We start from the raw sequence: 18,443 nt of genomic DNA, 5'->3' as shown, positions 1-18,443 counted from the left end.
CAGAACTGTACACAGTACTCCAGATGTGGCCTAACCAGTGTTTTATACAGCTCCATCATAACCTCCCTGATCTTATATTCTGTGCCTCGGCTAATAAAGGCAAGTATCCTATATGCCTTCCTAACCACCTTATCTACCTGTGCTGCTACCTTCAGTGATCTATGGACAAGTACACCAAGGTCTCTCTGACTCTCTGTATTTCCTAGGGTCCTACCATCCATTGTATATTCCCTTACCTTGTTTGTTCTCCCAAAGTGCATCACCTCACACTTAGGATTAAATTCCATCTGCCACTGCTCCGCCCATCTTACCAGCTCAATTATACCGTCCTGTAATTTAAAAAAAAATTATTTTTAGAGATACAGCACTGAAACAGGCTCTTCGGCCCACCAAGTCTGTGCCGACCATCAACCACCCATTTATACTAATCCTACACTAATTCCATATTCCTACCACATCCCCACCTGTCCCTATATTTCCCTACCACCTACCTATACTAGGGGCAATTTATAATGGCCAATTAACCTATCACCCTGCAAGTCTTTGGCATGTGGGAGGAAGCCGGAGCACCCGGAGGAAACCCACGCAGACACAGGGAGAACTTGCAAACTCCACACAGGCAGTACCCAGAATTGAACCTGGGTCGCTGGAGCTGTGAGGCTGCGGTGCTAACCACTGCGCCACTGTGCCGCCCTAAGGCTTTCCTCCTCATTATTTACGACACCACCAATTTTCGTATCATCTGCAAACTTACTGATCATACCTCCTATATTCAGGTCTAAATCATTAATGTACAGTACAAACAGCAAGGGCCCCAGCACCGATTCCTGTGGTACACCACTGGTAACAGGCTTCCATTCGCAGAAACAACCCTCCCCCATCACCCTCTGCCTCCTTCCACTAAGCCATGTAATAATTGTGGGGGGCTTTAATCTTTGTATTGACTGGGACAATGAAATTGGCAAGAGTGGTCTAGAAGATGAGTTTGTAGAATGTTTTTGGGACTGTTTCTTGGAGCAATATGTTGGGGAACTGACGGGATAAAGATCTCTTAGATCTAGTAATGAAGCAGGGTTAATTAGCCATGTCATAGTAAAATATCCACTGGGAAATAGTGATCATAATACTTTTTTTTGTTCATTCATGGGATGTAGGCGTCACTGGCCAGGCCAGCATTTATTGCCCATCCCTAATTGCCCTTGAGAAGGTGGTGGTGAGCTGCCTATACTATTGAATTCCATGTTAAATTTGAAAGTGACATACTCCAATCACAAACAAGAATCTTAAAGCCAATTACGTAGGTATGAGGGGAGAACTGGCCAAGATAAATTGGGTAAATAGACTAAAATGAGGTTGTTTTCGTTAGAGAGAAGGAGGAGGAGAGGTGACTTAATAGAGACATATAAGATAATCAGAGGGCTGGATAGGGTGGATAGTGAGAGTCTTTTTCCTCGGATGGTGATGGCAAACACGAGGGGACATAGCTTTAAGTTGAGGGGTGATAGATATAGGACAGATGTCAGAGGTAATTTCTTTACTCAGAGTAGTAGGGGCGTGGAACGCCCTGCCTGCAACAGTAGTAGACTCTCCAACTTTAAGGGCATTTGAGTGGTCATTGGATAGACATATGGATGAAAATGGAATAGTGTAGGTCAGATGGTTTCACAGGTCGGCGCAACATCGAGGGCCGAAGGGCCTGTACTGCGCTGTAATGTTCTATGTTCTCAAAGGTATGGCGGTAAATGAACAGTGAGAAACCTTTAAAGAAACAATTCAAAATGTTCAACAAAAATACATTCCACTGAAAAACGAAAACTCAGCAAGAAAGACCGATCCGTGGCTCACTCAGGAAGTTAAGGATAGTATTAGATTAAAAGAAGGGGCTTACAGTGTTGCAAAAATGAGTAACAATGCTGAGGATTGGGAGTGTTTTAGAAACCAGTGAGGGCCACCAAAAAGTTGATTAAAAAAGGAAAAAATAGAATGTGAATAAACTAGCCAGTGATATAAAACAGACTAAGAGCTTTTATAGGTATATCAAAAGGAAGAGAGTAGCTCAAGTAAATGATGGTCCCTTAGAAGCAGAGACAGGAGAAATTATCATGGGGAATGAGGAAATGCCAGTGGCATTGAACAAACATTTTGTGTCTGTCTTCACCGTACAAGACACAAGTTTCATACCAGAAATAGGCAGTAACCTAGGGGCTAAAAAGAGTGAGGAAATTATCAGCTGAGAAAAAATGTATTGGAGAAACTTAAGGGACTAAAATCTGACAAATCCTGGGATCTGATGGCCTACACCCTGGGTTCTAAAAGAAATAGCTGCAGAGATAGTGGATATGCTAGCTATGATTTTCCAAAATTCCTTAGATTCGGAAATGGACCCATCAGATTGGAAGTTGGCAAATGTTACGCTGCTTTTCAAGAAAGGAGGGAGAGAGAAAATGGGGAACTACAGGGCAGTTAGCCTAACATCAGTTGTTGGGAAAATGCTAGAATCTATTATTAAGGAAGCCTTAACAATACAATTAGAAAAGCATAGTATGATTAGAACAAGTCAACATGTTTTTACTGAAGGGAGATCCTGTTTAACAAGTTTATTAGAGTTTTTTGAGGATGTAACTAGTAGGGTAGATAAAGATGAACCAGTAGATGTAGTATACCTGAATTTTCAACAGGCATTCGATAAGGTGCCACATAAAAGGTTAATTGGCAAGATAAGGGCTCATGGAGTTGGGCGTAATATGTTAGCATAGTTAGAGGATTGGTTAATTGGCAGGAAGCAGAGAGTGGGCATAAATGGGTCATTTTCAAGTTGGCAGACAGTAAATAGTGGAGTGCTGCATGAATCAGTGCTGGGGCCTCAGCTATATACAATCTATATTAATGACTTAGATGAATAGACAGAGAGTAATGTATCTAAGTTTGCTGATGATACAAAGATAGGTGGAAAGGTAAGCTGTGGAGAGGATGTAGAGAGGCTGCAAAGACATATAGACAGGTTAAATGAGTGGGCAACAAGATGGCAGATGAAGTATAATGTAGGGAAGTACGAAGTTATTCACTTTGGTCGTAAGAAAAGGAAAGCAGAATATTTTTTAAATGGTGTGAAACTTGTCAGTGTTGATGTTCAAAGAGACTTGGGTGTGCTTGTACAAGGAACGCAGAAAGTTAGCATGGAGGTTAGCAAGCAATTAGGAAGGCAAATGGCATGTTGGCCTTTATTGCAAGGGATTAGAGTACAGGAATAAGTAAGTATTGCTACAATTGTACAGGGTTTTGGTGAGACCACATCTGGAGCAGTGTGTGCAGTTTTGGTCTCCACGTTTAAGGAAAGATTGCATTGGAGGCAGTACAGCAAAGGTTCACTAAATTGATCCCTGGGATGAGGGGGTCATCCGATGATAGTAAATCGGGCCTGTATTCTCTGGAGTTTAGAAGAATGAGAGATGATCTTATTGAAAGATAGAAGATTCTGAAGGGGCTGGGCAAGACACTGAGAGATTGTTTCCGCTGGTCGGGGAAACTAAAATGTGGGCATAGTCTCAGGATGAGGGGCCGATCATTTAGGACTGAGATGAGGAGAAATTACTTCACTCAAAGGGTTGTGAATTTTTGGAAGTCTCTGCCCTAGAGGGTTGTGGATGCTCCATCATTGAATACATTTAAGGCTGGGACAGACAGATTTTTGGTGTCTCGGAATCAAGGGATATGGCAAGCGGGCAGGAAAGTGGAGTAGAAGCCTGTCAGCCATGATCGTATTGAGTAGCAGAGCAGGCTCTGGGTCATGTGTTCTACTCCTGCTCCTATTTCTTGTGTTCTTGTGAGCCGCCACCTCCTGTTGTTTAATTGTCTACCACCATTCACGATTGCATGTGGCAGGACTACAGTGCTTTGATCTGATCCGTTGGTTGCGGGATTGATTAACTCTGTCTTTTGCATGCTGCTTCCACTGTTTGGCATGTATGTAATCCTGTGTTGTAGCTTAACCAGGTTGACACCTCATTTTTTGGTATGCTTGGTGCTGCTGCTGACCCTCTTACACTCCTCATTGAACCAGGGTTGATCCCCTGCTTGATGGTAATGGTAGAGTGAGGGATGTGCTGGGTCATGAGTTTACAGATTGTGGTTGAATACAATTCTGTTGCTGCTGATGGCCCACAGCACCTCATGGATGCCCAGTTTTGAGTTGCCAGATCTGTTCTGAATCTATCCCACTTAGCATGGTGATAGTGCCACACAACACTATGAAGGGTATCCTTTGGTTTGCGTGGTGGTCACTCGTACAAATACTGTCATGGACAGATGCATCTGCAGCAGGTAGATTGGTGAGGACAAGGTCTAGTAGGTTTTTCCCTTTTGTTGGTTCTGTCATTACCTTCCATGGGCCAGTCTGGCAGATATGTCCTTCAGGACTTGGCCTGCTTGGTCAATAGTGGTGCTGCTGAGCCACTCTTGGTGATGGACATTCAAGTCCCCCACCCAGAGTACATTCTGCATGTGATGATGTGCAAGGATACAGGCTCCAGATCGAGGAGAGGAAGCTTGGGTGATCACAGATTTAAAAAAAAAACTAGATTCAGGAAATATATCTGAAGAAACAAACTGGAGAGAAGATAATACCTGCACACAGATGAAAGGAAGGAAGAATTGAGATGATGAAAGTTGCAGGACTGAGCTGTTCGCAAAAAGTGGGGTTTTAATTGCCCAAGAGGATATGCAGAGAAGAACATTAATGTGTACTGGTGTTAGTCGATCTTGATTTTATAATGGTGAATTTGTTTCTAATTGATTGAAAAGACGAGGTAGTGTCTGATGGTCAGCTTGAGTCTTGATGAAAGCAGCAAAGGAAAAGTGATTTGTACTGAAGCTCTTTGTCAAAGGTATAAGTGTTTCATACCTCAGTTCTTTCTACACTGGGGAATTGTTTAAAACCTGCAATGTCTGTACCGTGAGCCATTATTTGCACAGCCAGTTTTGAAGACATGGTCTGGGTGTCGGAAAGTGCAGTGTGATGGTGGATTATGTGTTTTAGTGAAGCATTTCACTGTTGTTTGCAATTCCAGCTCATGAGTGTTGCCGGATTTGATAGTATTCCACGTGCGATGAAATATTGGCCATTGACCGATGCCAGAGTTAAGTGAACTTGAGTGAAAATTTTGATCCCTGTGGTAATAGTTTCCGGTTAGTTTTATTTTCAGGACAATACAAACTAGCAAAGTGAAGATGAAGCTTAATGGGGTAAATAGGCACCTTAATAAGAACATTCAATATATCTCTCACCTTGCAATCTGAAGTCTTTCAGCCTTCACTGCATTTTTTGCTCTGAATGTCTCTTTCTTTTCATACATTACCTGCAGAACCGAGTGTGAAAGTTCCATGCATTCCTAGTCACAAATGGGAGCCACTTTAGTGTAAAAATAAAAACAAAGTGCTAGAAATACTGAACAGGTCTGGCAGCCTCTGTGGAGAGAGAAACAGAGTTTGACATCACTGCCTTCTTTAATGCATAAAAAAAGGAGTTGACGATGTATTTTTGGTATGCAGTCAGTTCTCTGTCGGCTAGTGAAGTTTAAGTTGTAGTACAGGCCACTGGTCTTGTGAGTTCATTTTGTATAGTGATTGAATTCAGAGGTTTCAATTCTGTTTGCTGTCGGGTAAATAGCTAAAACAAAGATGAACGATCAGAAGAGTGTGCTTAAAATTGCTCATCACTTAGCTGCTGATTGAGGTTGTCTGTGCCTATTAGGGAAGAGTATATTGTAGGCAGATTGTGTTGTGTTAGTCAAAGCTGGAGGCCATCTAGCTTTTATTTCCTGTAGTTGATAGATAAGGTTGCAATATTTGCACTTTCCATTAAATTTTTGGTTTTCTAAATGTGACCCCTCAGTTGGTAGCCAGCCATTCAATGCTGTTTGAGTTAACTGAACACTTGCATCTCTCACAGAATATAAAGGATACGTTGGAGAAACTTGGAGAGCAAATTGAGGATATTCACGAGAATCAGCCTGATGCTCTCCTCGAAGCTTCTGCAGCTGAGGTTGTTCAAATAGGAGATGCACTGTCGCAGCTTCATGCAGAATGGGATCGAGTGAACAGAATGTACAATGATCGCAAAAGGTAAGGAATCCGTGTAATCTGTTGGCAGGGGTCAGCAGATTTACATTTACATTGTTGTGGTGCTTGGGTACTGCATAGTGTAGGCTACGCTGTTTGATGCCATTGTTAGTGTCCATGCCCCTGGGAAAAAACAAATCAGCTTCTAAAAGTGAACTTGAATATAGTAGTGACCAGCAGCAAACTGCTGGTGAACTTTTTAAGCACGCGTTTTGCCAGCAAAATAGAGTCATAGAGTTTTACAGCTCAGAAACAGGCCCTTCAGCCCAACGCGCCTGCGCCAACCATCAAGCACCCGTCCTAACTAATCCCATTTCCCCGCACTTGGCCCTTAGCCTTGTATGTTATGACGTTTCAAGTGCTCATCTAAATATTTCTTGAATGTCGTGAGTGTTCCTGCCTCTACCACTCCTTCAGGCAGTGTGTTCCAGATTCCAACCACCCTCTGGGTGAAAAGATTCCTCCTCAACTCCCCTCTAAAACTCCTGCCCCTTACCGTAAATCTATGCCCCCTAGTTATTGACCTCTCCGCTAAGGGAAAAAGTTTCTTCCTATCTATCCAATCAATGCCCCTCATAATTTTGTATTCCTCAATCAGGTCCCCCTCAGCCTTCTCCGCTCCAAGAAAAACAACCCCAGTCTATCTAGTCGGTATTCATAATGAAATGCTCCAGCCCAGGCAACATCCTGGTGAATCTCCTCTGCACCCTCTCCATTGCAATCACATCCTTCCTGTAGTGTGGCAACCAGAACTGTACACAGTACTCCAACTGTGGCCTAACCAGCGTTTTGTACAGCTCCATCATAACCCCTCTGCTCTTATATTCTATGCCTCGGCTAATAAAGGCAAGTATCCCGTATGCCTTCCTAACCACCACCCCTACCTGTGCTGCTGCCTTCAGTGATCTATGGACAAGCACCCCAAGGTCCCTCTGACTCTCTGTACTCCCTAGGGTCCTACCATCCATTGTATATTCCATTGCTTTGTTAGACCTCCCAAAGTGCATCACCTCACACTTCTCAGGATTAAATTCCATTTGCCACTGCTCTGCCCATCTTACCAGCCCATCTGTATCATCCTGTAATCTAAGGCTTTCCACCTCACTATTTACGACACTACCAATTTTCGTGTCGTCTGCGAACTTACTGATAATACCTCTTATATTCACATCTAAATCATTAATGTACACTACAAACAGCAAGTGTCCCAGCATTGATCCCTGTGGTACACCACTGGTCACAGGCTTCCACTCGCAGAAACAACCCTCGACCATCACCCTCTGCCTCCTGCCACTAAGCCAATTTTGAATCCAATTTGCCAAATTACCCTGGATCCCACGGGCCTTTACTTACTTAACCAATCTCCCGTGCGGGACCTTATCAAAAGCCTTACTGAAGTCCATGTAGACTACATCAACTGCTTTACCCTCATCTACATCTCTAGTCACCTCCTTGAAAAATTCAATCAAATTTGTTAGACACGATCTCCCCCTGACAAAGCAATGCTGACTATCCCTGATTGATCCCTGCCTCTCCAAGTGGGGATTAATCCTGTCTCTCAGAATTTTTTACAATAATTTCCCTACCACTGATGTTAGACTCACTGACCTATAATTACCTGGTTTATCCCTGCTACCCTTCTTAAATAATGGTACCACATTCGCTGTCCTCCAATCCTCTGGTACCTCTCCTGTGGATAGAGAGGATCTGAAAATTTGTGTCAGAGCCCATGCTATCTCCTCCCTTATCTCACATAGCAGCCTGGGATACATCTCATCTGGGCCTGGGGATTTATCCACCTTCAAGCCTGCTAAAACAGCTAATACTTCTTCCTTTTCAATGCTAATTTGATCAAGTATATCACAATCCCTTTCGCTGATCACTACACCTACATCGTCACTCTCCATAGTGAACACAGATGAAAAGTAATCGTTCAAAACCTCCCCTATGTCCTCCGGCTCTACACACAGATTGCCTGTATGATCCCTAGTGGGCCCCACTTTTTCCCTGGTTATCCTCTTGCCCCTAACATACTTATAAAACGCCTTGGGATTTTCCTTTATCTTGTCTGCCAGTGATTTTTCATGCCCCCTCATCGCTCTCCTAATTACTTTTTAAGTACTCCCCTACACTTTCTATACTCCTCTAGGGTCTCCACTGTTTTCAGCACTCTGAATCTGCCATATGCCTCCTTTTTTTTCCTTATCCAATCCTCTACATCCCTTGACATCCAGGGTTCCCTTTACTTGTTGGTCCTACTTTTCACCCCTACAGGAACATGCTGCACCTGAATCCTCACAGTTTCCCTTCTAAATGACTCCCACCGGTCTGATGTAGACTTTCCTATAAGAAGCTGCTCCCAGTTCTCTTTGGCCAGATCCTGTTTTATCATTGAAATCTGCCTTCCCCCAATTCAGTACTCTTATTTCCGGTCACTCTATGTCCTTTTCCATAACAATCTTAAATCTTAGAGTTATGGTCACTATCCCCGAAATGCTGTCCCACTGACACTTCTACCACTTGTCTGGCTTCATTCCCTCGGATTAAGTCCAGTACTGCCCCTCCTCTTGTAGGACTCTCTACGTGCTGGCTCAAAAAACTCTCCTGAATACATTTGAAGAATTCCGCCCCCTTTAAGCTTTTTGCACTAATACTATCCCCTCTAATATAGGGGAAGTTGAAATCCCATACTATTATTACCCTATTATTTTTGCACCTCTCTGAGATTTGCCTACATATCTGCTCCTCTATCTCTCCCTGACTGTTTGGAGGCCTGTAGTACACTCCCAGCCAAGTGACTGACCCCTTTTTTGTTATTAAGTTTTGCCCAAATGGCCTCATTAGAGGAACCTTCTAGGATATCATCCCTCTTTACTGCTGTAATTGTCTCTTTAATCAACAGTGCAATGCCAGAGAGAATTTTGTAGCTACCTGCTGGGGAAATTTTACACTTTTAGAATTCACTTGATAGTCCTAATCAATCTTAGTTTTATTCTGATTGACATTGCTAACAGAAAATTAGATTAGTAATTGATATTTCCAGGTGTCAGCAATAACCTGTAGTCTACAAAAAAAATCAATTCAAAGCACAGATCTTGTAGGTTGAGGTTCCTTATTAAATGATGAAACTTGTTCTACATAACAAGGACTGACATGTAATAAACTGAATGACGAACAATTTGGTAGGGGTGTGGGGTGTTGGGGTAATGCCAAAAGAAAGGATTAACTAAGGTACCTTGTTACACAGCACCTAGCTAGCGGTTAGGGGAGCGATATGTGCTGGAGGTTATTTGATTTTTAAAGTGTTACTTTAACTCAGACCTGAGTGAACGCTGGTTTTCTTGAAGGAAGCTGAGAGCAATGTGGAAGTAATTGATTTGTTCCAGTGCACATAGTGGTGGCACCATGAAATCAAAACTACCTTTTCTACTGGTGCTTCTCTTTTGAGCATTCCTAAATTGTTAAATCTGTGCTTTGTAAACATCTAATGGAATACTCTCATGAAGTCTGAAACTGGTTAAAGGCAACTTGAAGACAATTAGTAACAACCAAATAAAAATTCAGCATACATTTATTCTAATGAGGTAATTATACCGATTATAAAGCAGTACATTGAAATTATGTAGTGCCATACATGGAGTGTACAGAAATATTCTTCCTGTACTTTACTTCACAAGCTACCTAATCTAATCTCACAGTCTCACTGTTTGCTTTCCATACCCTCTAATATTCCTCTTTTTCAAGCACCCGTCTAACTCTCCTTTAAAAGTATTCATAGATTCTGCATTCAGAAAGGCTAGTACCAAAGAATAGGTTCTGTCAGGGCCACTCGGCTCCAGACCTCATTACAACCTTGGTTCAAGCATGCACAGAAGAGCTGAAATCCAGAGATGAGGTGAGAGTGACTGCCTTTGACATTAAGACAGCATTTGACAGAGTGTGGCATCAAGGAGCCCTAGCAAAATTGAAGTCAATGGGAATTGGGGGAAATACTCTCCATTGTTAGTCATACCTAGTATGAAGGAAGATTATTGTGTTTGTTAGAGGAAAATTATCTCAGTCCCAGGACATTGATGCAGAGGTTCCTCAGGGTAGTGTCCTAATCTCAACCACCTTTAGCTGCTTCATCAATGACCATCCCTCTGTCATAAGGTCAAAAGTGGGGATGTTCACTGATGATTGCACAGGGTTCAGTACCAATCGCGCCTCCTCAGAAGATACTCAAGGAGTCCGTGCTTGCATGCAACAATAACTGGACAACATTCAGGCTTGGACTGATAAGTGGCAAGTAAAATTCACGAGTGCCAGCAAAGAGAGAATCTAACCATCTCCCTTGCTGTTCAACAGCGTTACCATCGCTGAATCCCCCACCGTCAACATCCTGGAAAATATCTACCATTGACCAGAAACTTTGATCAGCCATATAAATACCATGGCTTGATCAGAGCAGATCAGAGGCTGGGAATTCTGCTGCGAGTAACTTATCTTCTGACTCCCCAAAACTTGTCCTCTATCTATAAGGCACAAGTCAGGAGTGTGATGGAATACTCTCCACTTACCTGGATGAATGCAGCTCCAACGACACTCAAGAAGCTCGACACCATCCAGGACAAAGCAGCCTGCTTGATCGGCACTCCATCCACCATCTTAAACATTCACTTCCACCACCGGTGCACAGTGGAGCAGTGTGTACCATCTACAAAGATGCACAGCAATAACACGCCCATTCCTCCTTTGACAGCACCTTCCAAACCCACAATCTCTACCACCTGGAAGGACAAGGTCAGCAGATGTATGGGACCACCACCACCTGCAAGTTCTCATTCAAGCTACACGCCATCGTGACTTGGAACTATATCACCATTCCTTCACTGTTGCTGGGTCAAAATCTTGGAACTCCCTTCCTAAACAGCATTGTAGGTTTACCCACACCAGATAGACTGCAGCGGTTCAAGAAGGCAGCTCACCACCACCTTCTCAAGGGCAATTAGGGAAGGGCAACAAATGCTGGCCTCGTCAGCGATGCACGCATCCCATGAACAAATAATAAAAAAGAATGCCACATTCTGATCGTTCTCAGTAGAAAGAACATTTTCTTCTACTTTCCCTCTCATTCCTTTTGTAATTATCCTATTTTTGCTTTTCCCAACTAATGGAAGATATTGTTATCAACACAGCAGTTCTTGACCTCTATCAGGTTTCCCTTTCACCTTCTTAACTTAGGGCTTTTTTCACTCGAGATTTCAAGTCTTGATGCAGAACTGTGACCCTGGTAACATCCCAGTGAATCAACAATACACTTTTCCAATTTTCTCTCATATCTGTCCAATAATGTGATATCCTAAACTGCACAAAGTCCAACTCTCCTAAACTTAAGATGTTATACAGTTACTTGGAATTTTTGGAAGAAACAAAGTTGTTTGATATCCTGTGTGACTATGTCAAAGATAAACTATTGCTCCTTGCCCTCCTCGACCACCACCACCTCTCTCGACGACTCCACTATCTCCTAAATTATCAAACTGCTTGTCTGACATCCAGTACTGGATAAACTGAAATTTCCTTGAACTAAATATTGGCAAGACTGATGCCATGGTCTTCGGTCCCTGCTGTAAACTCCATTCCCTAGAAAGTGCCTTAGATTGAACCAGACCGTTCACAATTTTGGTGTCATATTTGACCCCAAGATATCTGACCGCAAATCCATCACTAAGACTGCATATTTCCCCCTCCATAACATCAGGCAATTCCACTCCTGCCTCATCTCATCTGTTGCTGAAACCCTCATCCATGCTTTGGTTACCTCTAAGCTTGACTATTCCAATGCATTCCTGGCCGTCGTCGCAAGTTCTACCCTCTGTAAACTTGAGCTCATCCAAAACTCTGCTGCCTGTCTCCTAACTCGGGCCAAATCCCGTTCTCCCATCACCCCTGTGCTCGCTGATCTGCATAGGCTCCCGATGAAGCAATGCTTCAATGTTAAAATTATCATCCTTGTTTTCAAATCCCTCCATGGCCTCGCCTCCTCCTTGTCTCTGTAACCTCCTCCAGGCCTACAACCCTCCAAGATATCTGCGTTCCTTCAATTCTGACCTGTTGAGAAGCCTGGTTTTGAGCTGTCCATCCTTGGTGGCCATGCCTTCAGCTGTGGGGCCCTGAGCTCTGGAATTTCCTCTCTAAACTTCTCTGCCTGTCTACCACTCTTTCCTCCTTTAAGATACGCCTTAAAACCTACCTCTCTGACTAAGCTTTTGGTCATCTTCCCTAATATTTCTTGTGGCTTGGTGTCAAATTTTGCTTTATAACACTCCTGTGAAGTGTCTTGGTATGTTTTATTACATTAAAGCTGACATATAAATACAAGTTGTTATGATTATCTCGTGTGCAGGCTGAATGTGAGGGTTTCTACAGGCAAAGCAGGTACATATCCTACAATTCCTAAAGCAGCAATATAGATAGTGTCTGAGGAAGTCCTGTTACACGCATCAGATGGTGGCTACTGGTTTAGTGAGTGAAGTGTGCGATTAAAGCTGGGATCTGAATTTTCTTTTTGTCTTTTCGGCAGCTGTTTTGATAAGGCTGTGGAGGAATGGCGACAGTTTCATTGTGACTTGAATGACCTGAATCAATGGGTGATGGAAGCTGAACAGTTACTGCCTGGTGCCCGAGGCAGAAATGGCAATCTGGATTTGGAGAAAGCAAGGATTCATCAACAGGTGAGTTGCTTATCATTTGTTCTCTTCACATGTCCAAAAGAATGAACGTACCTGCAGATTTTCTGGGGCTTTTCATGAAAGTGGAGGATTGTTCTCTGTAGGCTTGTTATTGAATGTCATTTAGCATGAATCTGCTTCCTTCAGCAGCGATCTAGAGGAATCCTCTTGGCATTTCTTCGTGGACAAAGATTTTAGGAAGATTAAGCATCGGTTGCAGGCCCGCTGGTGGCTAGTCAGACCGATCCGTAACTGGCAGATTCTCCCACAGCTGGTGCAAGTGAAGTGTAGGTGCTGCTGGGGCAATTGGATCTATCCTCCTCCTTTTCTCTTTCATGTTTGTTCTTTGCTCAGGCTCAAAGGTGTCTGTAGCACTCCCGATGTATCTCCAGGCATCATGGTCTATGGCCTGCGCTTCCCACTGGCGATGGCCAAAGTAGCACACATTGGACTACTTCAGGGAGTCTTTGAAACGTTCCTTTTACCCATGGTCAGCTCTCTATACAACACGATCTTGGGCAGGTGACTGTCGTCCATCCAGGCAATGTGACCCGCCCAACGCAGTTGGCTCTGCAGGAGGATGGCCTCGATGCTGGTGATGTTGGCTGTTTCCAGGACTTCAATGTTTGTGATGCGGTCCTGCCAGCGGATCTTGAGGATGCTGTGGAGACTGCGTTGATAGAAGTGCTTTAGAAGGCGTGCAAGACGGTGGTATAGGACCCATGACTCGCTGCCATACAGAAGGGTATTGAGGACGACGGCTTTGTACGCTTTGAATAATGCTTAGTGAAATTGCACAGTTGAACATTTAAGGCACAGCAAAACTAGGTGATTAACAAAAGTTTGATTAGCCAGAACATTTTTATATTCCCTTTTTTTAATTTTAAAAGACTTTCCTCTTTGTCTTGCTCTTCGGGCCTTGGCTCAAATGGGTGGGGGTATGATGGTGTCTCTTGGTGCTGGGGAGAATGCAAGGATTTGACGGGAGTGAGGGTGTCTTAGTCGGTTGGTTAAGGATAGACACTTTAGAGGCTGTGTATGTCATGACCTCCTCGGGTGCTCGCGTCTGCGAATGAAGGAGTGCGCATGTGTCTCTCGCTCTGTGTTTCGTGTCCGTCTCAGTATGTTCCCCTGGGTGCCTCTCTCTGGGTGTCTCTTGCTCTGTCTGGGTGTCTCTCTGTCTAGGTGTGTGTGTGTCTCTCTCTCACTGTAGGTGTGGCTCTCTTTTCTCTGTCTGTCTTCTCTCTGGGTGTCTAAATCTCTCTATCACAGTGTCTAACTCTCTATCTTTCTGTGGATGTTTAACACACTCCTCCTCTCCCTGGGGATGTCCCTCTTCCCCTCCCGGAAGTGTGTCTCTCCCTGCCCCCCCCACTCTCTGGGGGTGTCTCTCTCCCCCTCTCTCTCGGGTGTGTGTCACTTTCTCTTTGGGTGTCTCTCTCTCACTCTCTCTCTCTCTCTCTCTCTCCCCCTCACTGAGTGGCACGCTCTTTCTCTCCGGGTGTGTGCGTCTGTCTCTCTCCGGGTGTGTGCGTCTGTCTCTCTCTCTCGCCCCGGGTGTGTGCGTCTGTCTCTCTCTCTCGCCCCGGGTGTGTGCGTCTCTCTCTCTCTCGCTCTGGGTGTGTGCGTCTCTCTCTCTCTCGCTCTGGGTGTGTGCGTCTCTCTCTCTCTCCGGGTGTGTGCGTCCCTCTCTCTCTCTCTCTCTCTCTCTCCAGGTGTGTGCGTCTCTCTCTCTCTCTCTCTCTCTGTGCGTCTCTCTCTCTCTCTCCGGGTGTGTGCGTCTCTCTCTCTCTCTCCGGGTGTGTGCGTCTCTCTCTCTCTCTCTGGGTGTGTGCGTCTCTCTCTCTCTCTGGGTGTGTGCGACTCTCTCTCTCTCTGGGTGTGTGCGTCTCTCTCTCTCTGGGTGTGTGCGTCTCTCTCTCTCTGGGTGTGTGCGTCTCTCTCTCTCTCTCTGGGTGTGTGCGTCTCTCTCTCTCTCTCTCTGGGTGTGTGCGTCTCTCTCTCTCTCTCTCTGGGTGTGTGCGTCTCTCTCTCTCTCTCTCTCTGGGTGTGTGCGTCTCTCTCTCTCTCTCTGGGTGTGTGCGTCTCTCTCTCTCTCTCTGGGTGTGTGCGTCTCTCTCTCTCTCTCTGGGTGTGTGCGTCTCTCTCTCTCTCTCTGGGTGTGTGCGTCTCTCTCTCTCTCTCTGGGTGTGTGCGTCTCTCTCTCTCTCTCTGGGTGTGTGCGTCTCTCTCTCTCTCTCTGGGTGTGTGCGTCTCTCTCTCTGGGTGTGTGCGTCTCTCTCTCTGTCCGGGTGTGTGCGTCTCTCTCTCTGTCCGGGTGTGTGCGTCTCTCTCTCTCTCTGGGTGTGTGCGTCTCTCTCTCTCTCTGGGTGTGTGCGTCTCTCTCTGGGTGTGTGCGTCTCTCTCTCTCTCTCTCTGGGTGTGTGCGTCTCTCTCTGGGTGTGTGCGTCTCTCTCCCTCTCTCTCTCTCTCCCGGGGTGTGTGCGTCTCTCTCCCTCTCTCGGGGTGTGTGCGTCTCTCTCTCTCTCTCTCTCCGAGTGTGCGTCTCTCTCTCTCACTCTGGGTGTGTGCGTCTCTCTCTCTCTCTCTCTCTCTCTCTCTCTCTCTGGGTGTGTGCGTCTCTCTCTCTCTCTGGGTGTGTGCGTCTCTCTCTCTCTCTGGGTGTGTGCGTCTCTCTCTCTCTGGGTGTGTGCGTCTCTCTCTCTCTCTGGGTGTGTGCGTCTCTCTCTCTCTCTGGGTGTGTGCGTGTCTCTCTCTCTCTCTCTGGGTGTGTGCGTGTCTCTCTCTCTCTCTCTGGGTGTGTGCGTGTCTCTCTCTCTCTCTCTGGGTGTGTGCGTGTCTCTCTCTCTCTCTCTGGGTGTGTGCGTGTCTCTCTCTCTCTCTCTGGGTGTGTGCGTGTCTCTCTCTCTCTGGGTGTGTGCGTGTCTCTCTCTCTCTCTCTGGGTGTGTGCGTGTCTCTCTCTCTCTCTCTGGGTGTGTGCGTCTCTCTCTCTCTCTGGGTGTGTGCGTGTCTCTCTCTCTCTCTCTCTGGGTGTGTGCGTGTCTCTCTCTCTCTCTCTGGGTGTGTGCGTCTCTCTCTCTCTCTCTCTCTCTGGGTGTGTGCGTCTCTCTCTCTCTCTCTCTCTCTGGGTGTGTGCGTCTCTCTCTCTCTGGGTGTGTGCGTGTCTCTCTCTCTCTGGGTGTGTGCGTGTCTCTCTCTCTCTCTCTGGGTGTGTGCGTGTCTCTCTCTCTCTCTCTGGGTGTGTGCGTCTCTCTCTCTCTCTGGGTGTGTGCGTGTCTCTCTCTCTCTCTCTCTGGGTGTGTGCGTGTCTCTCTCTCTCTCTCTGGGTGTGTGCGTCTCTCTCTCTCTCTCTCTCTCTGGGTGTGTGCGTCTCTCTCTCTCTCTCTGGGTGTGTGCGTCTCTGTCTCTTTCTCTCTCTCTCTGGGTGTGTGCGTCTCTCTGGGTGTGTGCGTCTCTCTGGGTGTGTGCGTCTCTCTCTCTGGGTGTGTGCGTCTCTCTCTCTCTCTCTCTGGGTGTGTGCGTCTCTCTCTCTCTCTGGGTGTGTGCGTGTCTCTCTCTCTCTCTCTCTGGGTGTGTGCGTGTCTCTCTCTCTCTCTCTCTGGGTGTGTGCGTCTCTCTCTCTCTCTGGGTGTGTGCGTCTCTCTCTCTCTCTGGGTGTGTGCGTGTCTCTCTCTCTCTCTCTCTGGGTGTGTGCGTGTCTCTCTCTCTCTCTCTGGGTGTGTGCGTGTCTCTCTCTCTCTCTCTGGGTGTGTGCGTCTCTCTCTCTCTCTCTCTCTCTGGGTGTGTGCGTCTCTCTCTCTCTCTCTCTCTCTGGGTGTGTGCGTCTCTCTCTCTCTCTCTGGGTGTGTGCGTCTCTGTCTCTTTCTCTCTCTCTCTGGGTGTGTGCGTCTCTCTGGGTGTGTGCGTCTCTCTGGGTGTGTGCGTCTCTCTCTCTGGGTGTGTGCGTCTCTCTCTCTCTCTCTCTGGGTGTGTGCGTCTCTCTCTCTCTCTCTGGGTGTGTGCGTCTCTCTCTCTCTCTCTCTGGGTGTGTGCGTCTCTCTCTCTCTCTCTCTGGGTGTGTGCGTCTCTCTCTCTCTCTCTGGGTGTGTGCGTCTCTCTCTCTCTCTCTGGGTGTGTGCGTCTCTCTCTCTCTTCTGGGTGTGTGCGTCTCTCTCTCTCTCTCTGGGTGTGTGCGTCTCTCTCTCTCTCTCTGGGTGTGTGCGTCTCTCTCTCTCTCTCTGGGTGTGTGCGTCTCTCTCTCTCTCTGGGTGTGTGCGTCTCTCTCTCTCTCTCTGGGTGTGTGCGTCTCTCTCTCTCTCTCTGGGTGTGTGCGTCTCTCTATCTCTCTCTGGGTGTGTGCGTCTCTCTCTCTCTCTCTCTGGGTGTGTGCGTCTCTCTCTCTCTCTCTGGGTGTGTGCGTCTCTCTCTCTCTCTCTGGGTGTGTGCGTCTCTCTCTCTCTCTCTCTGGGTGTGTGCGTCTCTCTCTCTCTCTCTCTGGGTGTGTGCGTCTCTCTCTCTCTCTCTCTGGGTGTGTGCGTCTCTCTCTCTCTCTCTCTGGGTGTGTGCGTCTCTCTCTCTCTCTCTCTGGGTGTGTGCGTCTCTCTCTCTCTCTCTCTCTGGGTGTGTGCGTCTCTCTCTCTCTCTCTCTGGGTGTGTGCGTCTCTCTCTCTCTCTCTCTGGGTGTGTGCGTCTCTCTCTCTCTCTCTCTGTCTCTCTCTCTCTCTCTCTCTCTCTCTGGTGTGTGCGTCTCTCTCTCTTTCTCTCTCTCTCTGGGTATGTGCGTCTCTCTCTCTCTCTCTGGGTGTGTGCGTCTCTCTCTCTCTCTGGGTGTGTGCGTCTCTCTCTCTCTCTCTCTCTCTCTCTCTCTCTCTCTCTGGGTGTGTGCGTCTCTCTCTCTCTCTCTCTCTCTCTCTGGGTGTGTGCGTCTCTCTCTCTTTCTCTCTCTCTCTGGGTGTGTGCGTCTCTCTCTCTCTCTCTGGGTGTGTGCGTCTCTCTCTCTGGGTGTGTGCGTCTCTCTCTCTGGGTGTGTGCGTCTCTCTCTCTCTCTCTGGGTGTGTGCGTCTCTCTCTCTCTCTCTGGGTGTGTGCGTCTCTCTCTCTCTCTGGGTGTGTGCGTGTCTCTCTCTCTCTCTCTGGTGTGTGCGTGTCTCTCTCTCTCTCTCTGGGTGTGTGCGTCTCTCTCTCTCTCTCTCTCTGGGTGTGTGCGTCTCTCTCTCTCTCTCTCTCTGGGTGTGCGTCTCTCTCTCTCTCTCTGGGTGTGTGCGTGTCTCTCTCTCTCTCTGGGTGTGTGCGTGTCTCTCTCTCTCTCTCTGGGTGTGTGCGTCTCTCTCTCTCTCTCTCTCTGGGTGTGTGCGTCTCTCTCTCTCTCTCTCTGGTCTCTCTCTCTCTCTCTCTCTCTCTCTGGGTGTGTGCGTCTCTCTCTCTCTCTCTGGGTGTGTGCGTCTCTCTCTCTCTCTCTCTCTCTGGGTGTGTGCGTCTCTCTCCTCTCTCCGGGTGTGTGCGTCTCTCTCCCTCTCTCCGGGTGTGTGCGTCTCTCTCCCTCTCTCGGGTGTGTGCGTCTCTCTCCCTCTCTCGGGTGTGTGCGTCTCTCTCTCTCTCTCTCTCCGGGTGTGTGCGTCTCCTCTCTCTCTCTCA

At 46.7% G+C, this 18,443-nt stretch overlaps 1 protein-coding gene across 7 annotated transcripts in view; it reads left to right on the top strand.

The window, feature by feature from the left end:
- Positions 1 to 18,443, top strand: part of LOC137376165 (utrophin-like) — a 904,611-nt gene that overhangs the window by 330,930 nt on the left and 555,238 nt on the right. For all 7 annotated transcript variants that reach the window (XM_068044198.1, XM_068044197.1, XM_068044199.1 and 4 more), the window contains 2 exons: positions 5,948 to 6,120; positions 12,683 to 12,833. In XM_068044198.1, the coding sequence (XP_067900299.1) occupies positions 5,948 to 6,120; positions 12,683 to 12,833 (324 nt within the window). The remainder of the gene's footprint in view (positions 1 to 5,947; positions 6,121 to 12,682; positions 12,834 to 18,443) is intronic.

The sequence above is a fragment of the Heterodontus francisci genome, chromosome 13 (assembly GCF_036365525.1).
Source record: "Heterodontus francisci isolate sHetFra1 chromosome 13, sHetFra1.hap1, whole genome shotgun sequence".
Classification (NCBI taxonomy): Eukaryota; Metazoa; Chordata; class Chondrichthyes; order Heterodontiformes; family Heterodontidae; genus Heterodontus; species Heterodontus francisci.
This window is presented reverse-complemented; position numbering and strand designations above follow the sequence as displayed.